At 39.0% G+C, this 26,608-nt stretch overlaps 1 protein-coding gene across 18 annotated transcripts in view; it reads right to left on the reverse strand.

Annotated features, from left to right (window-relative positions):
• Positions 1-26,608, reverse strand: part of frmd4a (FERM domain containing 4A) — a 155,068-nt gene that overhangs the window by 23,419 nt on the left and 105,041 nt on the right. For 14 of the 18 annotated variants that reach the window (XM_083551744.1, XM_083551760.1, XM_083551747.1 and 11 more), the window contains exons 3-12: positions 18,554-18,648; positions 17,438-17,530; positions 14,124-14,208; positions 11,864-11,920; positions 11,318-11,340; positions 10,023-10,106; positions 9,474-9,539; positions 8,075-8,132; positions 7,708-7,794; positions 663-739 (exon numbers count right to left, since the gene is read on the reverse strand). In XM_083551744.1, the coding sequence (XP_083407870.1) occupies positions 663-739; positions 7,708-7,794; positions 8,075-8,132; positions 9,474-9,539; positions 10,023-10,106; positions 11,318-11,340; positions 11,864-11,920; positions 14,124-14,208; positions 17,438-17,530; positions 18,554-18,648 (725 nt within the window). Of the gene's footprint in view, positions 1-662; positions 740-988; positions 1,192-6,598; positions 6,883-7,707; positions 7,795-8,074; positions 8,133-9,473; positions 9,540-10,022; positions 10,107-11,317; positions 11,341-11,863; positions 11,921-14,123; positions 14,209-17,437; positions 17,531-18,553; positions 18,649-26,608 lie in introns of those variants that run through there. The other 4 variants (XM_083551752.1, XM_083551751.1, XM_083551750.1 and 1 more) reach the window with 4 other exon arrangements.

Consider the following 26,608-nt stretch of genomic DNA (forward strand, 5'->3'; position numbering starts at 1 on the left):
GCTGTTTGTACTCAGGTCAGAAAGTGGAAGTGTGCAAGGGTTATTACAGGTTTTTTTTTTTTTATTCGCTTCGGATTTCTTTCAAAATATCTTTTGTTTTATTTTTACATTTTGTACATGCAGTTTTATTATGTTTATACGGCATATATTTCAGTTTCTGTTGGACTCCTTGTAATGCGAGTTCTCTGAAGTTTAATGCAGGTGCAGGTGCAGTAGTTTTTCCCCTCAGTGTCAGCACCGCAGTGTGTTATTATTAGAAACCAGGCACATTTTTGTGTAAAAGAGGTAAATTTAGAATATTCCCACACCACAAATACGCTCTTCCCGCCAGCCGTTATTTTCCACACTAGAATTCAGGTCATCTGTTTAGACTTTAAATTCAGTTTAGACTCAAAAGCAAGTTTTGATATTTTTTTAACTTTTCTTTTTTTAATCCTAATTTTGTCAATTAAGTGTTTCATTTTAGTTCGGTTTCTAAAACCTGTCTAAAGTTCCATGAGGAATGATAGTCCATTTATTTATCCATCCCTTCATCACTATATCTATCAATCAATCCATCAATCCATCAATCCATCCATCCATCCAAAAACCTTAAATAGTTCTTTACTTCTTGGGTTGTTATGTGTCATGGTGTGTGTGTGTGTTCTGTAATATAAATTTACCTTCTAGGATCGTGAACCTCCACTGAGAACTTCTTCTCTCTGAAGTACAGATTCTCCAACTGCCTCCATTGAAACACCTGAGGAGATGAGAGAAAGACTTGACATCTTCCCACAAGTGTTTCTCTCACATTGTTTGTGAATAAACTCTATCCATGCACATAGACCACACACACGCACGCACGCACGCACACACACACACACACACACACACACACACACACACACACACACACACACACACACACACACACACACACACACACACACTCCAGGCCATGACTAAATTCCTGATCTGCAATGCACATCCAAACCGCAACGATGCTCACTTTGTCCTTTTAAAGTTGCATACTGCTCTTTGGGCATCCTCCTGAGAAATCCAGCTGTTGTGTGGATGTGTGTGTGGATGTGTGTGTGTGTGTGTGTGTGTGTGTGTGTGTGTGTGTGTGTGGATGTGTGTTAGATCCTCTTAAAGCATACTGTACGCTGTGTCTGTGTGTGTTAGAGGGCAAGTATGGGTATACTCTGTGTGTGTTTGGAAAGAGAATGAGAGAGGGAGGAGACAGCCCTCCCCGACCTCCTCCCTCCCTCTATCCTTCCCTCCCTAATTCCCTCCCTCCCTCCGGGACACACACTTCCTGCTCCCACCACGGACTGTGCGTAGGCGGGGTCTTTGGGGTTCAGAGTGACATGCTGGTGTGTGTATATGTGCGAGTGTGTGTGTGTCTGCAGAGTAGTCACAGAGCTTTGTTTGACTCGCCCCTCCTTTCTTTTCATTCACTCATAAAGCCCAGTTCTGGTTCTCATTATACACACACACACACACACACACACACACACACACACACACACACACACACACACACACACACACACACACAGTAGGGTTCTGTGTATTACACGCATGTAGAAGTCCTGCAGTCATCAGTTAAATAGATAAGACAAACAAAAGAAGGGCATAAAGTTAGAGAAAGAACTGCATGAGTAAAAATACAAGTTTCCATCACTTTCTCGCGCAACAATTCTGACTTTTTTTAGACTAAACCCTGCTACACATTTCTGCTCGGGACAGCACGCACCGATCCGATTTAGCATTTTCTTTTGCCAAAGGAATTCCACACATTATTCCACTAAAAACGCAGTTGCATACAAGCCAGCAATTAGTGGCCAAATCTCGTCTGCACATGCAAAAGTGAGAGGAAGCGAAAGGGGGATTAAAAGGAAGAAGGAGAAAAAAGTGAGAAGGAGAAAAAGCAACAAAAAAAAAAAAAAGGAGGGAGGAGGCTGGCTTTAAAAAAACGTAAGAATTTTAACAACCTGGGAAAACAATGGACATATGCGAGAAATAGGGAGAATGGCAACGATGACACACACACACACACACAAACACACACACACACACACACACAGAAAGTTCTCCATCTATCACTGAGGCGACACAACCAAACTGCAGATAGACAGCGACATTCAAAGTTAATGTGTTCAGGCCTGATGTTCTCTCGGGACAAAAATCTAATCTGACCTCAACACTTTCTTGACAGCTTTCATCTTGGAGATTGTATCGCTGGGAGAGAGAGCGAGAGAAAGAAAAAGAGAGGAACGCCTGGAATGATCTGTGACGATCTAAACACTTAGTTCTAGCGGTGGCCAATGAGGCAAAGAGAATTAACCACACCAAACAGCATCCAGGCTGCAACAAGGTGGGCCATGAGATTCAAAAGCTGTCATGGTCAATGGCAAAGCTGATGTGTGTGTGTGTGTGTGTGTGTGTGTGTATGTGTGTGTGTGTGTGTGTGTGTGTGTGTGTGTGTGTGTGTTTACATGAGTGTGTTTGTGTATGCGTTCATGTGTTGACTAGTAAGCCTTGCCAACACCCTCATGGCCCTCATTAGACTAAATGGAAGCAGTCGGGATTAAAAAGTGAAAGGGAATCGGTGAACAAAAACAAACAGTGAGTGAAAACGTGGTCTACAGAGCAACACTGAGCTCCTGCATACTGTCTCAGGAAGAGTACGGGTCACTTTGCAGGCACTATGATATGCTCATCAGGCTCAGTTAGGATCGGGTATGATTCGATTTGGGTCAGGAATAAGGTCAGAATCTTGTTTAAGATTAAGGTCAGAAAAAAGATTAGTGTCTGGAAGAAAGAGTAAAAACATGACAAGACATGCTGTTATAACAAATTAGTCCTGAAGTGCTTACACCACAGCAACCTGCCAAAGATTATTTCTATTTATTCAGGAACAAAAAATTTACTGTTTATTCTTAGATTCAATGCCATGGAATGCCAAAAAAATCAAGATAGTTCCTGTTATCACTTATTCTGCAGCAACTATAGGCAGTCAGTCCTTCACCTGCAACTCATTTATCTGTCTCATGATACCAATCAGCTTCTTAAAGATCCATTACAGAAAAACCCAAAAAGTACAAGGCTCTCTGACCAAATACTTTCCTATGTCAAAAGCTCAACCTCTGACACTGGAGACTACTTCCATAATGTTATATATGCATCTCCATAAAACCTGTCAGAATGTGTAACCATAGAAACATCACACTAGAACAAGTAAATAATATAACTTTTGTAGATCCAGCAACTGTCAGAGATGCTGTTGATATATAGAAAATAAATCAATATAATAAAGGGTATAATTTAGTTTATAAACTGGATTGGTGAATGAGCATCAATTAAGATTATTTAAATAGTTTTAGATAAATAATTATAGAAATAAAAACAAATAAACAAACAAATCCATCCTATAAAATAGAATTTAGTAATAAATATGTAAATAAAAAAATAATTAAAATTGCAATAACTTTTATATATACTTCTATTGATATTCATCAAGAACCTTAAAATATTTTATATAAGTTATTTTTATATTTGTTATTTTTAGAGTTTTTTCAGTTAAGGTAAGGATCAGGTTTAAGTTAAGTTCAGGTTTTTTTTTATTCAATTTATGTTACATGGTATAAACTGTTTCAGTGTTTCGGAGCCGAGAGTCTGGCTGTACTGCTTTAATGTAAATGTCATGGGTGTATCGGTATTATGACTATCACACACTATTATTAACCTTCACAGAACACAACACAACAACACACACCCTACTCTCTACTTTCACAATGAGAGCGTGTACAGAGTGCTACTCTCTGGGGAAAGATAAAACACACACACCCAAACATATACACTTGTACCGAGAGTGTACAGGAAGGGTGAGTGGTGTGTGCTGTGTTTAGACTTTATGAGCCATAATGACTGTTGTACATGAGGGAGGTCAGTTAAAATAATGGAAACAATTACACACTTAGCACTCATGCTGGATCAGAGACAACTTTAAACACACATCTCAAGAATGAACCAAAATACTAATCACAAATGCTCACTACAGAAATCATGGAAATTAAAGTCTTAAAAGTGAAAAGAAAAATCCTTTGTATTTAATTGATTCACATTTAATTGTCAATTACAATTAATTTAATGGCTGAATGAATTTAATCCTTTTTTTTTATTATTCTGAATGGATAATTTGTTAAATGGGTAATCCAGTAAATACAATAAGGGGAAATAATAGTATAATAGTGGGACACCTGACTATATGTGTCATATGTGGTTCTTTCCCAAATTGTTACCACAAGGTTGGAGCCAAACAACTGTATAGGATGCCTTTGGATGCAGAAGCATTACATTTTTTCTTCACTTGAACAAGGAGACCCAAACCTGTTCCAGCACGACAATGTCCTTGTGCACAAAGTCAGTTCCATGAAGATATGTTTTAAAAGCACTGAAGTGAAAGATCTTAAGTGGCCTGACCTCAACCTCACTGAGCACCTTTGGGATGATGTGGAATGCTGACTATATCCCAGGCCTCGTCACACTACATCAGTACTTGACTTTGCACATGCCCTTGTTGCTGAATGAGCACAAATCTCTGAAAGTACACTTCAAAATCAGAGAGAACAGTAGAAATAGCAAATTGGCACTACATGTATGTATCTTATTGTCAGGTGTCTAAAATCTTTGTCTATATAGTGTACATATGTCCACTTTGATTTTTTTTTTTTACATATGTTTTTTGAGTTTGTACGTTGTGCAAACATGGTAAAAAAAAAAAAAAAAAAAAAAAAAACCTCTTCATAACCATAAAAAATAAATCAATCAAATAGAAAAAAAGTATTTGGACATAATATAAAAAAATAATTTGCAAATTGAACTATGGTCATTATAGAATAAATACAACCTTCCTAAAGTTCTCAAGAATAATAATAAAAACTGTTTAAAAAGAAGAACAAACTACAAAACCTTTAGGCTTTTAGGCATAAAGGCTTTTAGATGTCCCTGTCAGTACCATTGGTTCGATAATATGCAGGTGGAAAGTTCATGGAAGTGGAAAGTAATTGTCCCTGAACAGCTGCACCACATACTCTCAGATTGACGTTAAGGAAGAAAGAGTGATGCGAGTAGACACTAAAAAAAAAAATCGCAGGGCGGGCTAAAAGCAGCAAATAACAATATACAAAAAATTGCATGCAAAGCATGTATATTCCTGTCCCTCTCCCGCTTAAAAAGCAGCATACATGTGTGCATCTAGACAAAACAAAACTATTTTCGTAAAAAAAAGATACCGTGGTCAGACAAAACAAAAAATCAACTCGGCCAATAATTCATCTGTTCATGCTTAGTGAGGGAATGTGTTTAATTTCATTAACTCCAAGATTACGCAAGGAGGTGAAAGCATCATGATATAGTGTTTTTTTTTTTTATATAGGGCATACAAAGCAGTATATAACAGCACACACAGTTCACAGGCTAGAGGGCACGAATATTGACCTTTACATTCATGAACTACGTTTACGTTATACATGTCCCCAAAAATGGAACAGTCTGTGCTTACACGTATCACAGCATGTGAACTCACGTGTACCCGCAAAGTTACTGCAGTATCACATCAGGAGTGAGTTTAATCCCATTACATAAACCTAACCACTAACTCGGTCTGCAACTTTACTATGTGGTTCAGTTAACTCCAAACTCTCTCTCTCTCTCTCTCTCTCTCTCTCTCTCTCACTCTCTCTCTCACTCTCTCTCTCACTCTCACTCTCACTCTCACTCTCACTCTCACTCTCACTCTCACTCTCACTCTCTCACACACACACACACACACACACACATCTATGGGTGGCAAACACCCCATAATCATTAGCATGTGTGAACTGTACAGTATATACAGTATTTTTTGCATGAACCACCATAAGGAAGCAAACAATAAGAAAATACAAAAGCAATTAAAAAACTAAAATGAAACTACATTTAAAGTCTGACTATATACTTTACCAAGATTACTGTCTAATCTCCATAAACCAAATCTTTAGCCCACTCTGGACTAAGGAAAGCCCTTAAACTGGCTTACTTGAAACGTATGTACAGTGGAAGTCTACGGGCAGTACTTGAAATGTAAATGAAGATGCTGCTGCCTCAGAGCTCACCAGGTCGAATCCTAAAACCCTGAGCTGTTGGATATTTCTCAGGGGTCACTGTGAAGCAGGATGAAATGCTTATGCAAGTAAACGATGATGCGGCTATGCGTAACTGCAGTTACAAGTTTGGTGTGAAAGAATTTAGTGTTCTGTTCAAAACCCTGACCTCAACCTCACTGAACAACTTTGGGATGAACCAGAATGCTGACTTCACCTCAAACTCCTATATGTAGTAGAAAGCCTTTCCGATTGATGGTTATTATAGCAGCATTGACTGAGATTTACAAAATGCACATTTTAACTTTTTTTTTTACTGTAGGCACAAAACTATTTCATGCTGCTCTGAGAGTTTTCAGATCCTTTCACTGCCTGAGATTGAAGTTCTCCATTACTGTGTGCAGTAAAAACACAGATACAGGCTGGGCGAAACGCAGACATCTGCTATTAACGATTCGGGTAAAACTCACCTCCGTTATGTGAACTGATTTCTCAGTAACAAGCGGTGATTATGAGTTCTGCTTCGCTTGCACCCTTGGCCTAAATTTTCTGCAACGGCGTCTCTTTTTTGTTCCCTTTCTGCTTTTTAGCTTCTCCTTTCCTGTCTTTGTTTGCTCTCGCTCATATGCCTCTCCTTCTCGTTTCCAGCCTCATGCTCTCTCTCGCTCTTTCTCTCTCCCGGTCCTGCCCTTTTTCTTGTCTCTATGTAACAGATCTCTCTGAGTAGGCCTGTACATTTGCCCTCACGCTTGGCTGGATGACACTGGGCTTTGAACGCTATTTTTAGAGAGTGGGTTTGGAAGAAAGTGCACAAACGCATTTTTCCATCACCACACACAAACTCTGCAAATCCTCCCCTTTCTTCTGAGCTACAGCAGCCGATTGAGACACAGGATAAAGAAAGCAGCTAAACAGAGACACACACACACACACACACACACACACACACACACATACACACACATACACACACATATACACACATATACACACATATACACACACACACACACACACACACACACACACACACACACACACACACACACACACACACACACACACACAGGGACTGAAAATGTATCAGAGCTGTAGGATGTGAGTTATGGAGTGTGATCTGTCTAAAGGTTTGTGTTTCTCTGTCTCACGTTTCACCCTGAAGGGAAACCACAGAGGTCATTAACTTCAGAGGTCATACAAAGGGCAGAGGTTCTGACCTTGCATAGTCTTGGCATGTTTTCGGTGATGTCATGAGATATGTCGGAGAATGATGTGCTACACACAAAAGCATAAAAAGATAATGCTTGGCCCCACATAGAGTATAAACAATTTAAAATATGCACATGGAGGCTTATGTTTTGTTGTTTTCAAACTTAAGACAGTGGTTCCTATTTCCTGAAATACACATACTGTCTCGACATGGTCCAGACTTACACATACCGAAACCACAAAATGTCTTGGGACAAGTCATGTGATGTGATCTGAAGCGAGCAAAACTCAGCAGACCCACAAAAACAGGCAGTAATTACAGTACACCAGACGAGGTCAAAGAGAAGAACAGAAAAAGAAAGTTCCTTACCTTTCTGGGTTTCACTTTGTCTTGGTAGTCGTACTGAAAGATGCCTTTATAACTCAACCCTAACCACCACGGAATCCCCTGCTTGTCCTGAGACACAGTAAGAGAGAACAGGGTTTGGGGTCAAAATGTATTTATCGGCAATGGATGATGGCAGCATCGTGCCAAACACGCCCACATTATCACCTAACACCTTCTCATAGACACAGAACATGTGTCAAACAGGGTCATGTGAAGGAGAGAAGACTGTGTTCATGTGTGTGTGTGTGTGTGTGTGTGTGTGTGTGTGTGTGTGTGTGTGTGTGTGTGTCTAGGCTGAAGCTAATACTGATACATTTCCATGCACTTATGAAGTGAAGTAGACACCCACCTTAACCGCATAGTAATGCACTCCATATGTAGGCAGTGACTCCACTATGCTCATATAACTGACAGAGAGGGGGAAAAAGAGAGGAAAGGATGATGAAAACCTACATAACTCAACACACAGACCTGTTCAACTGTCCCAAATGCACACACATTAATCACTTCTAAAGAGCATCAAAAAAGCATCAAGAAAAAGTGTTTATTAATATTAGTGTTTATTAAAATCTGGAAAGATTTTTGACATGCATGTGTGGAACAACGTTATAATATTTACTAAGATCACAATCATAAAATGGATAAAAGATCATGGACAAACGTTTGTGGACACCTGACCATAAGATTTTTTATGGGCTTGTTGAACACCCATTCCACATTTAGTCCCCATTTGCTGTTATAATAACCTCCACTCTTCTGGGAAGGTGTTCCACTAGATTTTGGAGTGTTCTCATGGAGGTCTGTGCTCACAGTGGCATTAGTAAAATTAGGTACTGATATACGTGAGGTGAAGAGGTCTGGGGTGCAGTCAGCATTCCAATTCATCCCAGAGGTGTTCAGTAGGGTTGAGATCAGAGCTCTACAGCAGGCCACTCATGATCTTCCAAAGTCAGGTGTCCCAATACTTTTGTCCATATAGTGTGTATATATATATATATATATATATATATATATATATATATATATATATATATATATATATATATATATATATATATATATATATAAATGTTTGCAATGACAAGGTACAAGTGACATTTAAGGGAAAGAGTGTGATCTTCACAAATAGTTTGATACCTGGTGTCTGATTTCAAATTGTAATGTAATCAATGTATAGTCTTCACTGCGAGAGGAAATGACACAACTAGCAATGATTTAAACACAGGCTTCTGCAGAACAATTAAACTGGATTCCAACTCAACATACTATTTTGCATAAAACTGAGGGAAATTAAGGTCTGAAAAAAGACATCGCATTTGGGGTGGACAGATTTATCATTTATTACAGTAGATATGTAGAAATATATTACAGGCAGAGTTACTATCAAAAAGAACAGAATTCATCCCCGGGGGACCTTTCCGAAGGGTTTTCCCAGACCGCCACACATATTTTAACAAGTTTGGCTCATGTTATGTAAATAGCTGAGAATATGACAATCAGGATTTGAGGTCCTGAAATCCCATTGGGGCTGTCTATAAGCTTCTACTTAGAACCAAAAGACAGCAGGTGGGATGTCTCAGTTCACATCTGAGGTATACTCCTGGTGTTTTTAAAAAGGGGTTAGATATAGAGCTGTTCCTCTAATGTCTACAATCATTAGTTTTATAGTTGGAAGTTGACATGCAGGAATACAGTAGTTTTTGAATAATATTGGATATTCATTCGTTCTTTGTTTGTGAGTGCCTTACTTGACGATAGCCTGGCCCCTGGACTGGCCGCTCAACTTCTTATAGTGCTCAATCACTCGGTCCTCGCTGGGGAATAAAAAAAAATAAAAAAAGTAAAAAATCACAACCAGACACAAACACATGTGCGCCGGAGTTAGAAATGACAGTTTCGTGGCAGGAGGATCGTGAGAACGTGGCTGTCAGCCCTGTTAAAATTCCACAGCGAGACCAAACAGCATGCAGATGCTGGGAGTGAAACCGGATACCAGGAAGAGCGATAAGCTGCAATGCTCAAAGAGTCTACAAATCTGCCGCTGTGTAGATGTAACAGAGATGCAGGGAAACGAACTGGCATTTTTTTAGCAGTGGATATGACTCCAGAACCTCTGCAGCTCGTCTTGATTCGTCTCGTCTAAAGTTAAATTGGGCCACTGAGATTGTTTGAGATGTTTTTTTCCCTGTGAATTTAAATAAAGTGATGATGCATTGGGTGTGCATGTGATATTAATCAGTTACACTGTGATTTTGTGTGTGTGTGTGTGTGTGTGTGTGTGTGTGTGTGTGTCTCACCAGTAAGCGAGGGACGGGTGCTCTTTGAGAGCCTGTGTGGGCAAAGCGGGCAGTTTTTTCAGGTCTGCCCGTGTGGCATCATTACTGCAACACAAAACACATACTAATTGTTAGTGTATGCGTTCAGTTTCCACAAAGCACTGCAAAATCCCCTCAGGGTAAAAAAAAACGTAAAGGATTCAAGCTCATGTTCATGTCCTTCCACATGCACCTGTAACGTCATATAAATTTATGCAGGTGAAATAATATAGGGGTTACAGATAAATAGGTCCTCATGCTGAGTGTTGTGCCTAATCATTTCTGTCAGACATAAAGTGGAAAAGAAGTAAAAATTTTGGGAAATAAAGTAAGCAGTTCAGAGAAATACAAAAAAATATAATTGCATGAGAGATATCTTGCTAGACAGTTTCTTCATAAAGCTATATTCTGATATATTTGTCAATTTGCTGTATAAATTGAGCAGCAAGCTAATTAGTTAGTCTTAATCCCGTATTAGCTTACGCGTTTTCCACATTCCTGTGATGCGACCTTGTGATGCTGCTCCTCAATGCGGCAAAACGAATGCAAATTCATTTGTGGCTATGCGTAATTCCTAAGTTTTTCTTTGGCAAATGACCGTCACATCTGCCTGATATGCCTCACCAATTCAATCAATACACTTTATAAACACACTGAACAGTTACATGCAGCTAGCTAATTACTTTGTGGTTGTTAGCTAGCTTATGCTCAGTGCCAATCTTTGTACATTGGTTGTGAAAGAATATTGGAATGTTCCATATAAGGTAGAATCAGTGCTGCTGATGTGTCACCATTTTGCTGTGTTTTAGTTGACTGTTATACGTCCTACATGCTAACGTATGTCTGGTTTCCAATAATTTTTTATTATGTTGATATGATTTCCTTTTTCCACCAGTATCAGACCAATGAATGTGAACTGTGAATGTCAGTGTGTTACTATGTATTAAGAAGATAAGATCAGGAGAATCAGAAAGAAAGAATAGAGGAATGAGAGAGAGAGAGAGAGAGAGAGAAGAGAGAGAGAGAGAGAGAGAGAGAGAGAGAGAGAGAGAGAGTCAGTAACTTAACACTGTTTATTCGCTGCATTCCATTTCCTCTCATCATTGTCTGTTCCCAGGACTCCCATCCCCAACTCATTCATTTATTCTCTCTCTCTCTCTCTCTCTCTCTCTCTGTATGTGTGTGTGAGGTCTGCTCTTATTCCACAGTTGCGCTGTGATACATAGAGCCAAGTGTGTGTTATTTGAATGATTATTTAGAATGAACATGAGCTTTACCTTGTAAAATCTCCTTTGGCCTCCTGAAAAAGAGAAATGTAGAGTTAGACTAAAGTCAAATCAGGGTTAAAGTGTAGCACACTTACGTGTGTTTGTGTGTGTGTGTGTGTGTGTGTGTGTGTGTGTGTGTGTGTGTGTGTGTGTGTGTTAGCATGACAGCACTTTATAGTGATCTAGTGGGAGATTCAATATCTCCCATCTGGTGTAAATCCTGCAAAAGGTCAAACACAAACCAAACTGCACCTGCATTACCCTTGCGCGCACACACACACACACACACACACACACACACACACACACACACACACACACACACACACACACACACACACACTTCACTGAAACTAAATATGGATGATACAAATGAATGCACAAAGTGTGTTTCCTATTTACTTATGCTTTATTCCCCCTCATCTCATTCATACACACACACACACACACACACACACACACACACACACACACACACACACACACACACACACACACACACACAAGCACACAAGCACACAAGCACACAAGCACACAAGCACACTCATACATTACCTGCAATATGTAGGAGGCCAGCTCAAACACGACTTCACTGTCCACATCTATGAGCTCCTATATAAAAAGGAAAATGTTTGAGTCAGACACCAAATAATCTCAACACTTCTGCTAGTTTTATTATCTTTGCTCCTGAACATCTGCATTTACATGTGTTTCCTCTCTTGCAGACTAAGCACACAGTCCTCAGAAGGTGGTAATCCCCTCATCTCACAGTGCAGGGACAATACACACCTTTCTCCATCACCGCAGGGGGTCAGAAATGTGAAAGAACTCAGGATAACTTTACTGTCTGGATTCTCGTCTATGTTTTATAACACACTTGGCGTAAAGATGCCGTGGCACAGAAAGTGATGCCATAAACCACACATACTGTGGATCTGGAAGAAATGGTGCAGCGTGTATGAAATTTATACCTGAGCAATTTATACTTTTGGAAATTCTGAATAAATTCTGTACTGTTTAATCTGTTTATCTGGTTTCTTCTTCCGTATTAAGATAATTTGGTCTGTAGATTGTACCATAAACAATGTTAAATTCTCTCTAATCAGTCTGCTTTCATGATAATATGTAGGCTTCTAATTTTTCAAGCTGTTCTGTTCTTTTGTTTGTGTTTACCTCATTGTATTCCCACTGCTAAATTCCTGTGAAAGATGCACAAAGGTGTGAATCCTAGCATAGCACACTACTAAGAGAAGCCACCAGTTTAGTATTAAGTCCAAATTACTTCACACCTCAAAACAGATCATGACTACATCTGCACATACACTACATGGACAGAAGTATTGGGACACCTACTGTACATTTTCCAGCCATATGTGGTTCTGTCTCAAACTGGTACCACATTGTTGGAGGCGTACAATTGTATAGGGTGTCTTTGGATGTGGTGGCAGGTAATATATTCCCCTTACTTGAACCATGAGACCTAAATCTGTTCCCGCATGAAAATTCCCATATACACAAAGACAGCTCCATGAATATATAGTTTACATGGGTTGGAGTGGCCTCACTGACCTCAACCCTATTGAACACCTTTGGTGTGAATTGAGATACAGACCTCCTCACCTCACCTACATCAATACCTGACTTTGCTAACACTCTCGTGTCTGAATAGGCACAAATGTCCAAAATCACACTCAAAAATCTTGTAGAAAGGAAGGGAATGACTTTAATCACGTAGACGACATACACGTGTACGTGGCTATTCGATATGAGGAATCCAGCAGCTCTGTGAGACGCGACTCATGAACTCGGTTTGTAAAGACGGCAGATGCAAGACATTCTGCTCTAAATAAAGCATCAGACTGAATTCCGGATTCTGCGAGCGAAAGCTCAACTTCTAAATCTTTTTGAAACGTGAAACAAACGGGGGGGGGGGGGGGGGGGGTGTTGCTGCTAGGAATTTCGGGGTGTGGAAATGAAATGATACATGAAATTTTGAGCGATTGCACTGAATGCTTAAGTTATTACCTAAACCCATAAATACAATGGCAGCCGTATTCTGTTTACACTTATATTGCTTTGGTCACTATTAATTATTGAGCATACAAATGACTTCTGTGCATTGTTATTCAACTAATGTAGAAACTAAACACCATTTTTATTGCATTTTAATGACATTATTTTTTATAAATAATTACGCTTGAGGTACTTTGCATTACAACGTCGCTATATCAAGTCACCGTCTGAGTAAAAACGCATCAGGCAGAAAATAAATAGATAGATGAATAAATAAACCAGTAAAAATGAATAAGAAAGTCACTATAATACAACAAAAGAAACAGTAATGAATAAGAAGCTTGTAATTAATCTAAACTCATCAATATTGCGTTTATGTTTAATTAAAAAGAGGAAGCCGAAAATGTTTATGTTTAATCAAAAAGAGGAAGCTGAAAAATCGGATTAATCCAGAGTAAGACAGGATTAGACTCAGAACTAATTAACTCGATTTGTCCAACACAAACATTGTGAAATACTGTCACAATTTACTTTCCAATTATAACAAGTACTTTTTAAAGAATGTATCTGGGGGAGAACCTGAATCTGAAATTAGACTGTGACTAAATTGCGACCTCTAGGGGACGCACGGTGATATTGCACGACACACTTATCAAAGACACGCATCACCAACCCAAACCAAAACACATAAACAAGCTGTTTCAATCCCCAAAACGTTTTTATTAGCCAATATTAATGGAAAAATCCGGGGTGTATTTTATTCCAGCGTTATTATTCATATATTTAGTTTCCATGAACTCACCTTATAAATGCAGGACTTTGCATTGAGGAAGAACAGCTCGATGGTGGCATTGTCCTTCAGGTAAGATATACTTTCTATATAAAACCTGTACAGAAGAAAAAAAAAAAAACACACCACACAGTGCGGTTAGGCATAATGGGATAATACTAGGGCTTGGTGTTTTTCTAAAAATTATCTATATTAATGCAAACAGGATGAGAATATGCATACATTAACCAGCAGGGGTCACCATAATGCTCACACTCTCTTTTCCTCTCGATTGCGAAAATAAATCTCTTTGTAGCAGTATTACATATCTTTTCAATGATCCGATAAACCACTATGTCATAAAATGTAGTAGATACAATAAAATTGCAGAAGAAATACTGATCATTATTCGATATGGACCAAAAAGCTCCAATAAATCCTCAAGGTTCTGTCAACATATACATTGTTTTAAAGCTGGTTTATGTATAATTTAGATTAATTTAGATTTAGATTTTTGAAACTGCTGATTTTTCTTTTTTTTTTTTTTTTCTAATTTATTGACTTTTTACGATCAATACATCAATAAATTAAGCTCCCACTGATTCAGCATTATAGTGAGTTACATTTTCACTATACATGTAGTCCCAAACTTATGATGGAGATGCTTTATGATGACATCGTAACTTTGAAGCTAGGACATGGCCTAGCCTACCCAGGAGTCTTAAATAATGTTGATTATTATGGGGTGGTATTATGGGGTAATATGTGGTATATATGGGGTAATAATATGTGGTAATAATATGTGGTATTACGGGGTACATAATTGAGCAAAACAGTTTTTATACTTAAACAGTTTGCAATTTATACTATCGTAATGTATGTGTCACTGCATCCCAACGTATCGTACCGCTTATACTCTGTGACGTTTGCCTTCTGCGCAAAACTTAATTTTGTTGATTTATCGTCATCGTAAGATCGAAAAAACTTAAGCCTTAGAAACTCGTCGACTACCTGAATAAGTAATAAAATAATTTAATAATTTATTCTGAATAAAATGAACATAATGTGCACGTTACTACGCGTGGGTATATAAGGACCGTGTAAAACTGGTCTGTAATGCAGAAAAGGTTAGGACCTGCTGTACTACAACATGATTCCCAGTGTGACTCACAGCAGCTCGAGGAGACATGTTTATTTTCTCCTCTGACTCAATCTTGTGCATTTCTGCTTAAATAAACTGAAGAGCAGTGTAATTAGAATATACTATTTTTGAAGCCCTTAGAACAGAGACACACAGAACATACAGGAACACTATGTATTTATATAGCGGTGTAGAGAAGTATAGAGAAGGAAACAGTGAAAAAGAGAGAGAGAGAAATAGAGTGTGTGAGAGAGATTGTGTGTGTGTGTGTGTGTGTGTGTGTGTGTGTGTGTGTGTGTGTGTGTGTGTGTGTATAAGAGAGGGAATTAAAAGTGAATTGGCAGCTGGTTTAATTGGACATGTGAGTGAGATGGTCGAGAGAGTCTTCAAAAGACGTGCATCAAAGACTTCAGCTTCCTGAAATCAATATCCTAATCAAAAGCTGAGTGGAGGATTATACATACATACCTACACACACACACACACACACACACACACACACACACACACACACACACACACACACACACACACACACACACACACACAAAACACTAGCTCTTATGGCGGGTGGCTAAAGACTGAAATCATAACCGTGATTAATTGGCTCAATAGTGAAATCACTACTATTTATCCTGATTTTATTGTGTTTTTCTTGACAAGCCTATACGGTAAAACACATACACACTAAAACATCAGGTGTGCTGATGCAGGAAAACAATCGACAATGTTGTGGTGTAATGCGATTCGACTTGAGAAGTTTCTCTCCAAACACCAAAGTTTCGATTTTCCAATATCAGATTGTTTCCCCACACTACAACAATTTGCCAGCATTTAGCATTATTATAGAATTGTACATTCTATCCATTTAAAGTTACATTGAATATAATTTTAGTGCCACCTAAAATTATATTAAGATTAATTAAGATTAAAAGAAAAGTTGTAGATATACGAGAATAATGTTGGAATATTTGGAGAAATAAGTGAGAATTATGAGCTCATCATATGCCACAACGTGTCGGAAACCCGGCGGAAGCACCCTGATGTTCAACTCCTATGGGGTCGATTTCTTTGATCATCATCCTCATAGTCTCTTAAGAACAACATATCTTTTTTAAAAATAACGCAGATGTAACATTTATATCCTTCAAGTCAAACACTGGTTGCCATTTCAGACTGTATAAAAGAGGCAATTTCCTCAATGAATGTCTGTTTTTTTATTCTGGATAAATTAAGTTTCCTACATAACTGCTGCAGTGAAAGAAAGAAAGAAAGAAAGAAAGAAAGAAAGAAAGAAAGAAAGAAAGAAAGAAAGAAAGAAAGAAAGAAAGAAAGAAAGAAAGACAGGCAGCGACGGGGAGACAGACAGACAGGCAGACAGACAGACAGACAGACAGCGACGGGGAGACAGACAGACAGGCAGACAGACAGCGACGGGGAGACAGACAGAAAGAAAGAACACAGCAGCTATATGGTGTGTGTGTGTGATATTAAACTGCTCTGTGGTGCATCGGGCTGTTGGAGTAATAAATTGAATAAAGCTCATTAGCACAGTATTTGCTCATACTTCTCAATTATGAACACAGTCTGTATGAAATACGGCTGTTGTCATGACGGCGCGATTAATGAGGGGGTTAATGAGAGAGACAGCAGCTTCTGATTGGTTGACGGCTCCCACAGCGATGGGTTAAGTCCGGGGTCAAACTCATTTTATAGGCGTTTATGTGCGAGTGTGTTGCTAGTGACCCTGCTAATTTGCTGCGATGGAAACACAAACATTCAAACGCACTCGCACACATACACACACGCACACATATGCACACACATGCGCACCCCTGTGGACCACCCTGGTGCCGCAGTGTGAAGGGTTTTTATCTCAAATGTTGCTCATGGAAGTCAAATTAATTAAAACAGCACTCTACTGAATGTACTTGAGGACAAACACAGGCAACACACACATAAATTACAGGCCCTGCAGTAGCGTTATGATAATGTGCGTGAGTGCGTGCATTTTACTGAATTTATAGGCACGTTTTTATAACATGAAACTTATTTATAAGAACAGAAAATTCAGAAAAATCCGAAATATAATCTCTGACTTTATTTTGTCTGATGCCAACAATCATGCCCCAATGTATAATGTGTGTGTGTGTGTGTGTGTGTGTGTTTGCACTCATGCATTTGAGTGTAATCCAGCAGCACTCACCTCACACAGAAGTAGAGGACGATAGGGCCAGATTTCTTAGGAAACTCGTGCTCCAGCACACGCCTGTCTAACTGCAGCCAGCTGAAGTGACCCCTGAAAAAGCCCCAGCAAAGCAACGAGAGATAAAAAAAAACGTCAATATTATCAAGCTATACAATATTTATTTATTTGATCTCTACTTTAACTTAAGTATGTGGTTTGTTTACTTTGTCCACCATTGGTTATAAAGATATGATATGACCAAACCAGGGCCTTCTGCTCTTGGTTTTTGGTGTCCTTCAAAGCTAAAAAAATTTGAAATCAAATCCTTGGACTGTGGTGAAATCAACAGCATACGAGTCATACAGTGCTGCGGGTTCCACATCGCTATCCAGTGCCACTCGGATTCTTTACGACATGGAAACTCATTTTGATTTGTTTTTGGGCAGAAACACAGCGGAGACTCTGGTCTATATTTATTGTGTCTTTCATCCAGTGTCATTTTGGTTATTAATCTATAAGGAGGGTCCAAATGATGAACAGGATGGACATGAAGGGCGTGCTGCGCTCTCAGAATCAATACTGGTCTCCACAGCGTATTTTATAAATGAGTGTGTCCTTGATACGTGTTGTATAATGTAAAAACGCTGTCACACAGCGTTTATAGTTACAAGAGAAATCGCACAGCGTTTTGAGGCAGTCAGTGTGTGCATGGGTGTGAATGTGTGTGTGTTTGACAGAGAGAAGAAACGTAGCAAAAGAAGCAGCCGTGGGTTTATTAGCATGCCCCTGGTGACCGGAGTCTGGCGTCTCGGAAGCGGCTGTGAAGCTCAGGTCGGAGGTCACCAGACTAGAATTCTAAATGTTTTAAGACTACAAATACAGCAGTCCCGTAGAGAGCGCTTACACGGCTGTGGAAAACGTGTGGGAGGAGTTTTGTGTGTGTGGAGTTTATGTCGAGTTTAGGTGCAAGAAAATGTTTTAAATAATGAGCAAGAACAGAAGCCTGAAACGGAGTGATAGAGAAAAAAAAAATTAAGGAGCAAGACAGACAGTGAGAACCCGTCCTATAAATATCACATGATCGCTGAATCATGCTCAGCTTCCTGTTGTGGAGTGGGTGTGTGATAAACTCACGTGTCATCTGTGTAGGAGATTCCAAAATACTCTTTTTCTTTCAGGTTGAAGTGAGATGCTACCAAATCCAGCAGGTCCTTAGCCATCAGCTTGGGCTGAAAGACAGGAAGAATGGATTGTAAAGATTACTGATTGATACATTAGCACTGTGAAGCTGTGAAACCGTCTGTTCCCACCTCAAAGTTGATCGTTTTCCAATAACAGAATGTGCTGATTGTATTTCATTCCTTTCACACAACAGTAGATTATAAATGAAGACCAAAACGACATCTTGTCATGTTACTAATCAAAGGTAAAGTCCTGAAGACTTTTTGTTATAAACACTAACACTGAAGACTCCCCACATGCATGGTACATTATAAAAGCATTGCCTTACCAAAAAGCTTCATATCAACAATTATACATTTCGCTGTTGATATTAATGTGCTTTTTTTTTTATCTGTTGATTATAAGTTTTAGATTATGCAAAACATAATTGATCATAATTGATCAAGTCCGAGGGTGATAGCTGTTACTATAGCAACACATTAAAACAAAAGCAATAAAAATAACCCTGCGATTTGCTTTTGAGATGACACACCATCTGAGCTGCTATTATAGGAAAAATTGTATGTACTGGAAATCTCTGAAACACAACGACTGTCATTACAGTTTCTGCAAACTTGTGTGTGTGTGTGTGTGTGTGTGTGTGTGTGTGCATGTGTGTGTGTCTGATAGCCATATTAGTCTGATAAATGTCCATGCTCTATGAACCTCATGTATATGCACAAGCACCCATGCACACACACACACACACACACACACACACACACACACACCCCAAAATCATGTTGCTGTGTGTTTGTTTGCCATGTGCCGTCCACAACCCTGTACTTTAAACCCTTAATTACTGTTTCTAGTTCACACAGGCCCTAATTCATTAACTCCGACAAACACCCCCATACATGCACACACATACCATACATACATCCCTGCTCTTTCTCTCTCTCTCACACACACACAAACACACACACACGCACGCACGCACGCACGCGCACACACACACACACACACACACACACACACACACACACACACAAAAACAAGATGTAGAATCTTTGGAATTGTTTCATACCTAAAATTAGCTAGTGACCTCTAAAGTATGACCTCCTCCTAAAACTTCTGCTGAGCTCAACATTTCTGCTTTTTCATCATTAGCTTATCATGGCTGAATTCGGTCTAAATTTGAATTGACCTCGTTATGTTCTGAAAGTTCCAAATAATTCACATAAATGGCATATGAACAAGTAATGGTTGGTATCACGCAGCATTTTTGCACATGTGGATGGGAGAAGTTACTTCCTCAATTAGTGTGTGTGAGGGGATTTAACTCCCAATCACTGACTGCTCGAAGCAATGTGTGTGTGTGTGTGTGTGTGTGTGTGTGTGTGTGTGTATATATATATATATATATATATATATATATATACAGTGAGGAAAATAAGTATTTGAACACCCTGCTATTTTGCAAGTTCTCCCACTTAGAAATCATAGAGGGGTCTGAAATTGTCATCGTAGGTGCATGTCCACTGTGAGAGACATAATCTAAAAAAAAAAAATCCAGAAATCACAATGTATGATTTTTTGACTATTTATTTGTATGATACAGCTGCAAATAAGTATTTGAACACCTGAGAAAGTCAATGTTAATATTTGGTACAGTAGCCTTTGTTTGCAATTACAGAGGACAAAGGTTTCCTGTAGTTTTTCACCAGGTTTGCACACACTGCAGGAGGGATTTTGGCCCACTCCTCCACACAGATCTTCTCTAGATCAGTCAGGTTTCTGGCCTGTCGCTGAGAAACACAGAGTTTGAGCTCCCTCCAAAGATTCTCTATTGGGTTTAGGTCTGGAGACTGGCTAGGCCACGCCAGAACCTTGATATGCTTCTTACAGAGCCACTCCTTGGTTATCCTGGCTGTGTGCTTCGGGTCATTGTCATGTTGGAAGACCCAGCCTCGACCTATCTTCAATGCTCTAACTGAGGGAAGAAGGTTGTTCCCCAAAATCTCGCAATACATGGCCCCGGTCATCCTCTCCTTAATACAGTGCAGTCGCCCTGTCCCATGTGCAGAAAAACACCCCCAAAGCATGATGCTACCACCCCCATGCTTCATAGTAGGGATGGTGTTCTTGGGATGGTACTCATCATTCTTCTTCCTCCAAACACGTTTAGTGGAATTATGACCCAAAAGTTCTATTTTGGTCTCATCTGAACACATGCCTTTCTCCGATGACTCCTCTGAATCATCCAAATGGTCATTGGCAAACTTATGACGTTCCTGGACATGTGCTGGTTTAAGCATAGGAACCTTCCGTGCCATGCATGATTTCCAACCATGACGTCTTAGTGTATTACCAACAGTAACCTTGGAAACGGTGGTCCCAGCTCTTTTCAGGTGATTGACGAACTCCTCCCGTGTAGTTTTGGGCTGATTTCTCATCTTCCTTAGGATTATTGGGACCCCACGAGGTGAGATATTGCATGGCGCCCCAGTCCGAGGGTGATTGGCAGTCATGTTTAGCTTCTTCCATTTTCTAATGATTGCTCCAACAGTGGACCTTTTTTCACCAAGCTGCTTGGCAATTTCCCCGTAGCCCTTTCCAGCCTTGTGGAGGTGTACAATTTTGTCTCTAGTGTCTTTGGACAGCTCTTTGGTCTTGGCCATGTTAGTAGTTGGATTCTTACTGATTGTATGGGGCGGACAGGTGTCTTTATGCAGCTAACGACCTCAAACAGGTGCATCTAATTTAGGATAATAAATGTGGTGGAGGTGGACATTTTAAAGGCAGACTAACAGGTCTTGAGGGTCAGAATTCTAGCTGATAGACAGGTGTTCAAATACTTATTTGCAGCTGTATCATACAAATAAATAGTTAAAAAATCATATATTGTGATTTCTGGATTTTTTTTTTTTAGATTATGTCTCTCACAGTGGACATGCACCTACGATGACAATTTCAGACCCCTCCATGATTTGTAATGGGAGAACTTGCAAAATAGCAGGGTGTTCAAATACTTATTTTCCTCACTGTATATATATATATATATATATATATATATATATATATATATATATGTGTGTGTGATGTATTTCTCAGGACAGCTGAGAAACAGCAATGTATCTTAAACATGTAGTTATTGGCGATAACATCAGGGTTGTGTAGCTAAACGTCTCAGGAACATTAATCTCCGTTCACCAGGGGTAGCCGACCGGAAAGATGTTTAAAGTGCCTTTCTAACAATTTGTACATGCAACATATTTGCCATAATAATTTGGTGGAAAAAGTTGGATTTGTGCTCATTTAACCACAAGTAAAGTCAGGTACTGATAAAGGGTTCAATAGGGTTGAGACCAGATCTCCATAGCAGGCCACTCAAGATGTTCCACTTAAACCTATATAAACCAGATCTTCATGGGTTCTGAGTTGTGTACAGGGCATTGTCATGCTGGAACAGGTTTGGGTTTCCCAGCTCAAAGAAAGAGAACATATGACAACTATGTATGCAAGAAAGAAAGCAAAATATTGCAATTTTTTATTTTTGTGTGAAGAGACCATAGTCTTTTTCATGGAGATTTTTATTGAGATTAAAATGTCACAATCACAAGGTTCCGTCATCATTATTTTTTATTCTATTGCTTTTTTCTGTACGCAAACACTTGCACTTTCACATGACGTTCACACCAAGGATTAATCTTTTAAACAGTTTTTACACACATTGCATGTGAATCAGGAATCTGTTGCGTGCACAATAAACAGAGAGATAATTAGATAACTCATTCATCCTTATTTAATTCCTGAATGATTTACTTCAGTAATGGCTCTTTACTTGAGCTCGATGGAGAACAACGGTTTAGTCAAATGAAGTCTTCGATTTGAAGTGATCGATACTTCCGCATATAGTATATGAGCTGTAGTCGATTAAAATGCCTTCTTTAATTCATACATCAAGATGGTTCATTTCACGACAGAATGCCTTTGCACAACACAAACAGGAACCTCACAAGATGATCACATGCCTACATCTGAGTTCACACACTGATATAATCTCATGAGCTCTCACTCTCTCTGAATTAAACCCTGATCTCACACGGTCTGAAGAGTGTATTACGTAATCGTTGTCCACATGCGACATGCAGAAAGACTATCCAATCGTTCCTGATTTATTAACTCAGTGATGTTTGTAGATCAGATAGCAATTAGGGATGCCTAACATAACAATGACACACTAAATGGACAGGCTACACCAATTTCTTATTTATTCCGTGTGAACGCCATAGTTTTGGCAACGTCTTCCGCTCAGCATGGTGTCGACATGCTGCCACATAATTCATTACCCAAAATACACAATAAAACATCAGTACATAATTCAAATGACCCATAATGCATTGGGACTATGTGAGAAATAAGCCGAGAGTTTGCTTACACACACAAACATGAAAATCTACAAAACTTTGACACTGAATAGCTACAAAAACCCTTACAGATTACTCGATCTTTCTGTTTGCTCAACAACCATTAGGTCTTAAAATGAATCCTTACACTCTTCTGTGATCGATTAGTAATCAGAACACACTCCTAATATTTCCCACAGTTTTATGCGCAAACAGGACACATTTTTGTCTTTTCTCTAAATTGTTTTCCTCACTGGATTGGCATCCCATGCTAATGATTATTTTGCAAGTCCACTTCAATGGACACCAGACCCCTGTTTAAATGTTTGCTGTGTTGTATTTTGACATAACACAAAGAAGCAAAGGACCATGATAAGGGTTGTCTGATTAGTGTAGATTTGTAGAACAAAGCTTTTCCTTTGTTACTGGTGACAGGCAGCACTTGACACGGCATGACTCAGTGCTTTGGTTTTCCATAACTAGCATTGGCATGTGTTGTAACTGTATTTTTGGGGGTTAACGCACAGTATGAATTACACCTGTGGGGTGAAATGATGTGGAGAAAACCCACAAGGAACTCAGAAACCCTTCAGAACATCAAGAGTTTTCAAGAATGAACAACAAACGCATGCTATGGATGTAGCTAGGCTTTTTTACCTTAGACCTCCACCCTAATACACAAGCCACCATTAGAGCAAATTATAGCAAGGGGAAATTACAGCCTGCTAATGAAAGACTTATGGTTAGCTGACTTGCCCAAAGAACATGCGCACACATGGTTCAAAATCTGACGCACATCAAGCAGCCATATGCCGAAGCTATACCTAACCTACTAACCTGGGTACACAAAAAAACAAGGGAAAAAAACATTTCAACCAAAAGCCTGTATCATCACGCAGAGCTAAATGTTTATTATCAGCACTAAGTAAAGACAATTTTCCAGAAAAAAAAAAATAATTAAATGTAAAAAGCCCCTATTTGCACTAGAGACTACCTATTGCTCCATTTACCATTAGTTTTTGAAGGCAGGCTAGTTACTATTAGGCTTTAATGTGGACAATAGGCGCTAAAGAAAATGTTATTAAAACATTCAATATTAAGTATGCTATAATCGCTATCAGGTAGACTCATTCCAGGTTCTATTTTGAATAAAGCCATATGAAAAAATGTTATTTACTGATGTTTGTGCAATGGTTTTATCACATCACCATGCCAAAACCTATATACAGGTTTAGTCATAACATAGACTTTTAAACTCAGTTGACTTCATCTAAGATAAAACTTATTTTAAATTGTGGACAATGTTTTATTAAGTCAAGTGCACACATTAAACAAAACGTGGATAGTTTAAACAAATTCATCTAACAGCATATGTATACATCCATCCATCCATCCAACCATCCGTCCATCTGCAACACTTCTAAATGTGCAATCTAATCCTGGGTCATGTCAATCCTTCAACACCCCATTCCAGATAATTCACTTAGGAAGGACATGGCACACCATTAGCTCTTTTCACCACAGATGTTTCTGCGTCTGAATTCGTAGACGTGTACTTTGTGTCTTCAATGAGGTGACAAAAGAGCAGGAGGAACAGGAAACAGTCAGGTCAGACTCCAGACAGAAGCAGCCCATTATTAAAATCCAACTAGCACTTTATCTATGTGTGTGCTTTTAGCCTCTAGCCTCATCCTGATTAAAATATACTAGCTCGAATCTACTCCTCCAAACTGGTGTCAGCACTTTCGGATTGATAAACCATGTAAAATAAGTTAGATCACACATCCAATTTAAACATTTAGGATTCAAATGACGCTGCTACCCCAAGTTTCAGATTGACCCTGCTAGCATGCAAAATGATCTGTCTTTTTTGTGTGACCATATTTAAAGAGCCAGGAGTGTAGTGAAGACAGTCAGCTGTAGTCACCATTTTGATCTCACTCAGTTTCAAAGAAAAACATGATTCTAGACAGAGTGCATTTTTTTTTTTTTTTTTTTTACAGAAGCCTCCTAAGATTTAGCCTTGCTTGACCTTCAGGATATAAAAGATGTGCTAGAGGTGCCACTGGACTAATCTCTGATGTCCCCAAGGGGAATTATATTGCAAACTTTCCTAGCCTGGTTAACCTGCCTTTGACTTTTAACCCAAATAATGGGATGAAATAAAAGAAAAAAGAAACGATAGTAAACAGGGCTGAGCAGAAAAACAAGGAAATGAGAAAAGAGAAAGAAATGAAAGAAACGTGGGCTGAGATATTACAAAGACAGTTCATGCCTGCTAGCTAAAGTTAGTGCTTGCTTTTGGGTAGCAAATACTGACTGTAGTGATACATGTGGATATAAAGTATGACAGGAAAGTCACTGTCCGTCCATGGATATATATGTACAGGAAGACAGCATGGAAGATGAAAAGCTAGAGGTGGACGATATAAAACTGATTGACTGCAAATCCTGTCAAGTGTTAGTATACTATTCAATGAATGTACATCAAGTGTACATCAACATTATTGTGTTTAATGTCCATTTAATGTAGTTGTTGCTAATTCCTATGCACTACCCTGATAGCCTCCCAGATCACCTATAATTAATTCTTTCCAAAGGCTAAGGCCTGTTATGCACAAAAAAACACAGTTGAAGAGCTAGCATCAGCCAAAGCTAACTTTCCTATTGCTACATAGCTTCAATGAAAGGTTTCATTTGAACACATTACAAAGACTACAGATACTGCTAGTACATTGTTTTATATAATCCTTTCAGAAATCATAAGAATTAGGTAGAAATGTGTGCATATATAACACAGGGATTTATATGAACCACATTAGCATAATGGCACAAGAGCAGTGTAGCCTGATGTAAAAGCGCAGAACTCCTAGTTGAAGATCACAAAGTTTGTGGTCCCTGTGTCCTATCTTTTATGAGACGCCACCCTTCTTTTTTTTTTTTACACTTTTTCCCCAGTTTCATCATTGTTCTCACTTTTTCATCTTCTTCTTCGACTTTTTAACAGGCCTCGTCTAGTCTAAATCGTTTTGCCTGCCAAAACAAAACCAGAGCGCAAATAAGACTCATTTCAAAAAGAGAGAGTCTGAAAAGCAAGCCGACGGAACAGAACGAGAGATATACCTCCAACCATGAGAGAACAATTTCAGTGAGTTCAAATCAGATTGGACCCTACAGAGATCAGCTCTGCCTGGGTAATCACATCTGACAGACAGTTCACACAGAAATAAAAGAGAGAGACAGATAGGGAGAGAATAAACTGAATGAAGGGACCGTGTGTGTGTCCTGAATTCTAATAAGCTTGGAACGCAGGGAGTTCAAGCAGGTTGCGTTTGTCTTTTAAATGGGAATTTCCTAACTGTGTAGTTACTGTGTGTGTGTAAGTGTTAAAGGTGAGGACAGCAGGGGGATTGAAACACATACATGGCAAATGAACTTGCTGCAGTGTAACAGACCTGACAGTTCTGAATCATTAGATTTATCGGCAAAATTACATTTCAATAGCCGCCATTTGGAAAATGATTAGAATTTTAAAGCTTGTAAAAGTTTCCTCGAGTAGAGTATCTAAATACCCGTTCCTTCCAAGTTTCAATTATAGTCGTTTCTCTATATAAGTTGT

This window comes from Silurus aristotelis (assembly GCF_946808225.1).
Source record: "Silurus aristotelis genome assembly, chromosome: 10".
NCBI lineage: Eukaryota > Metazoa > Chordata > Actinopteri > Siluriformes > Siluridae > Silurus > Silurus aristotelis.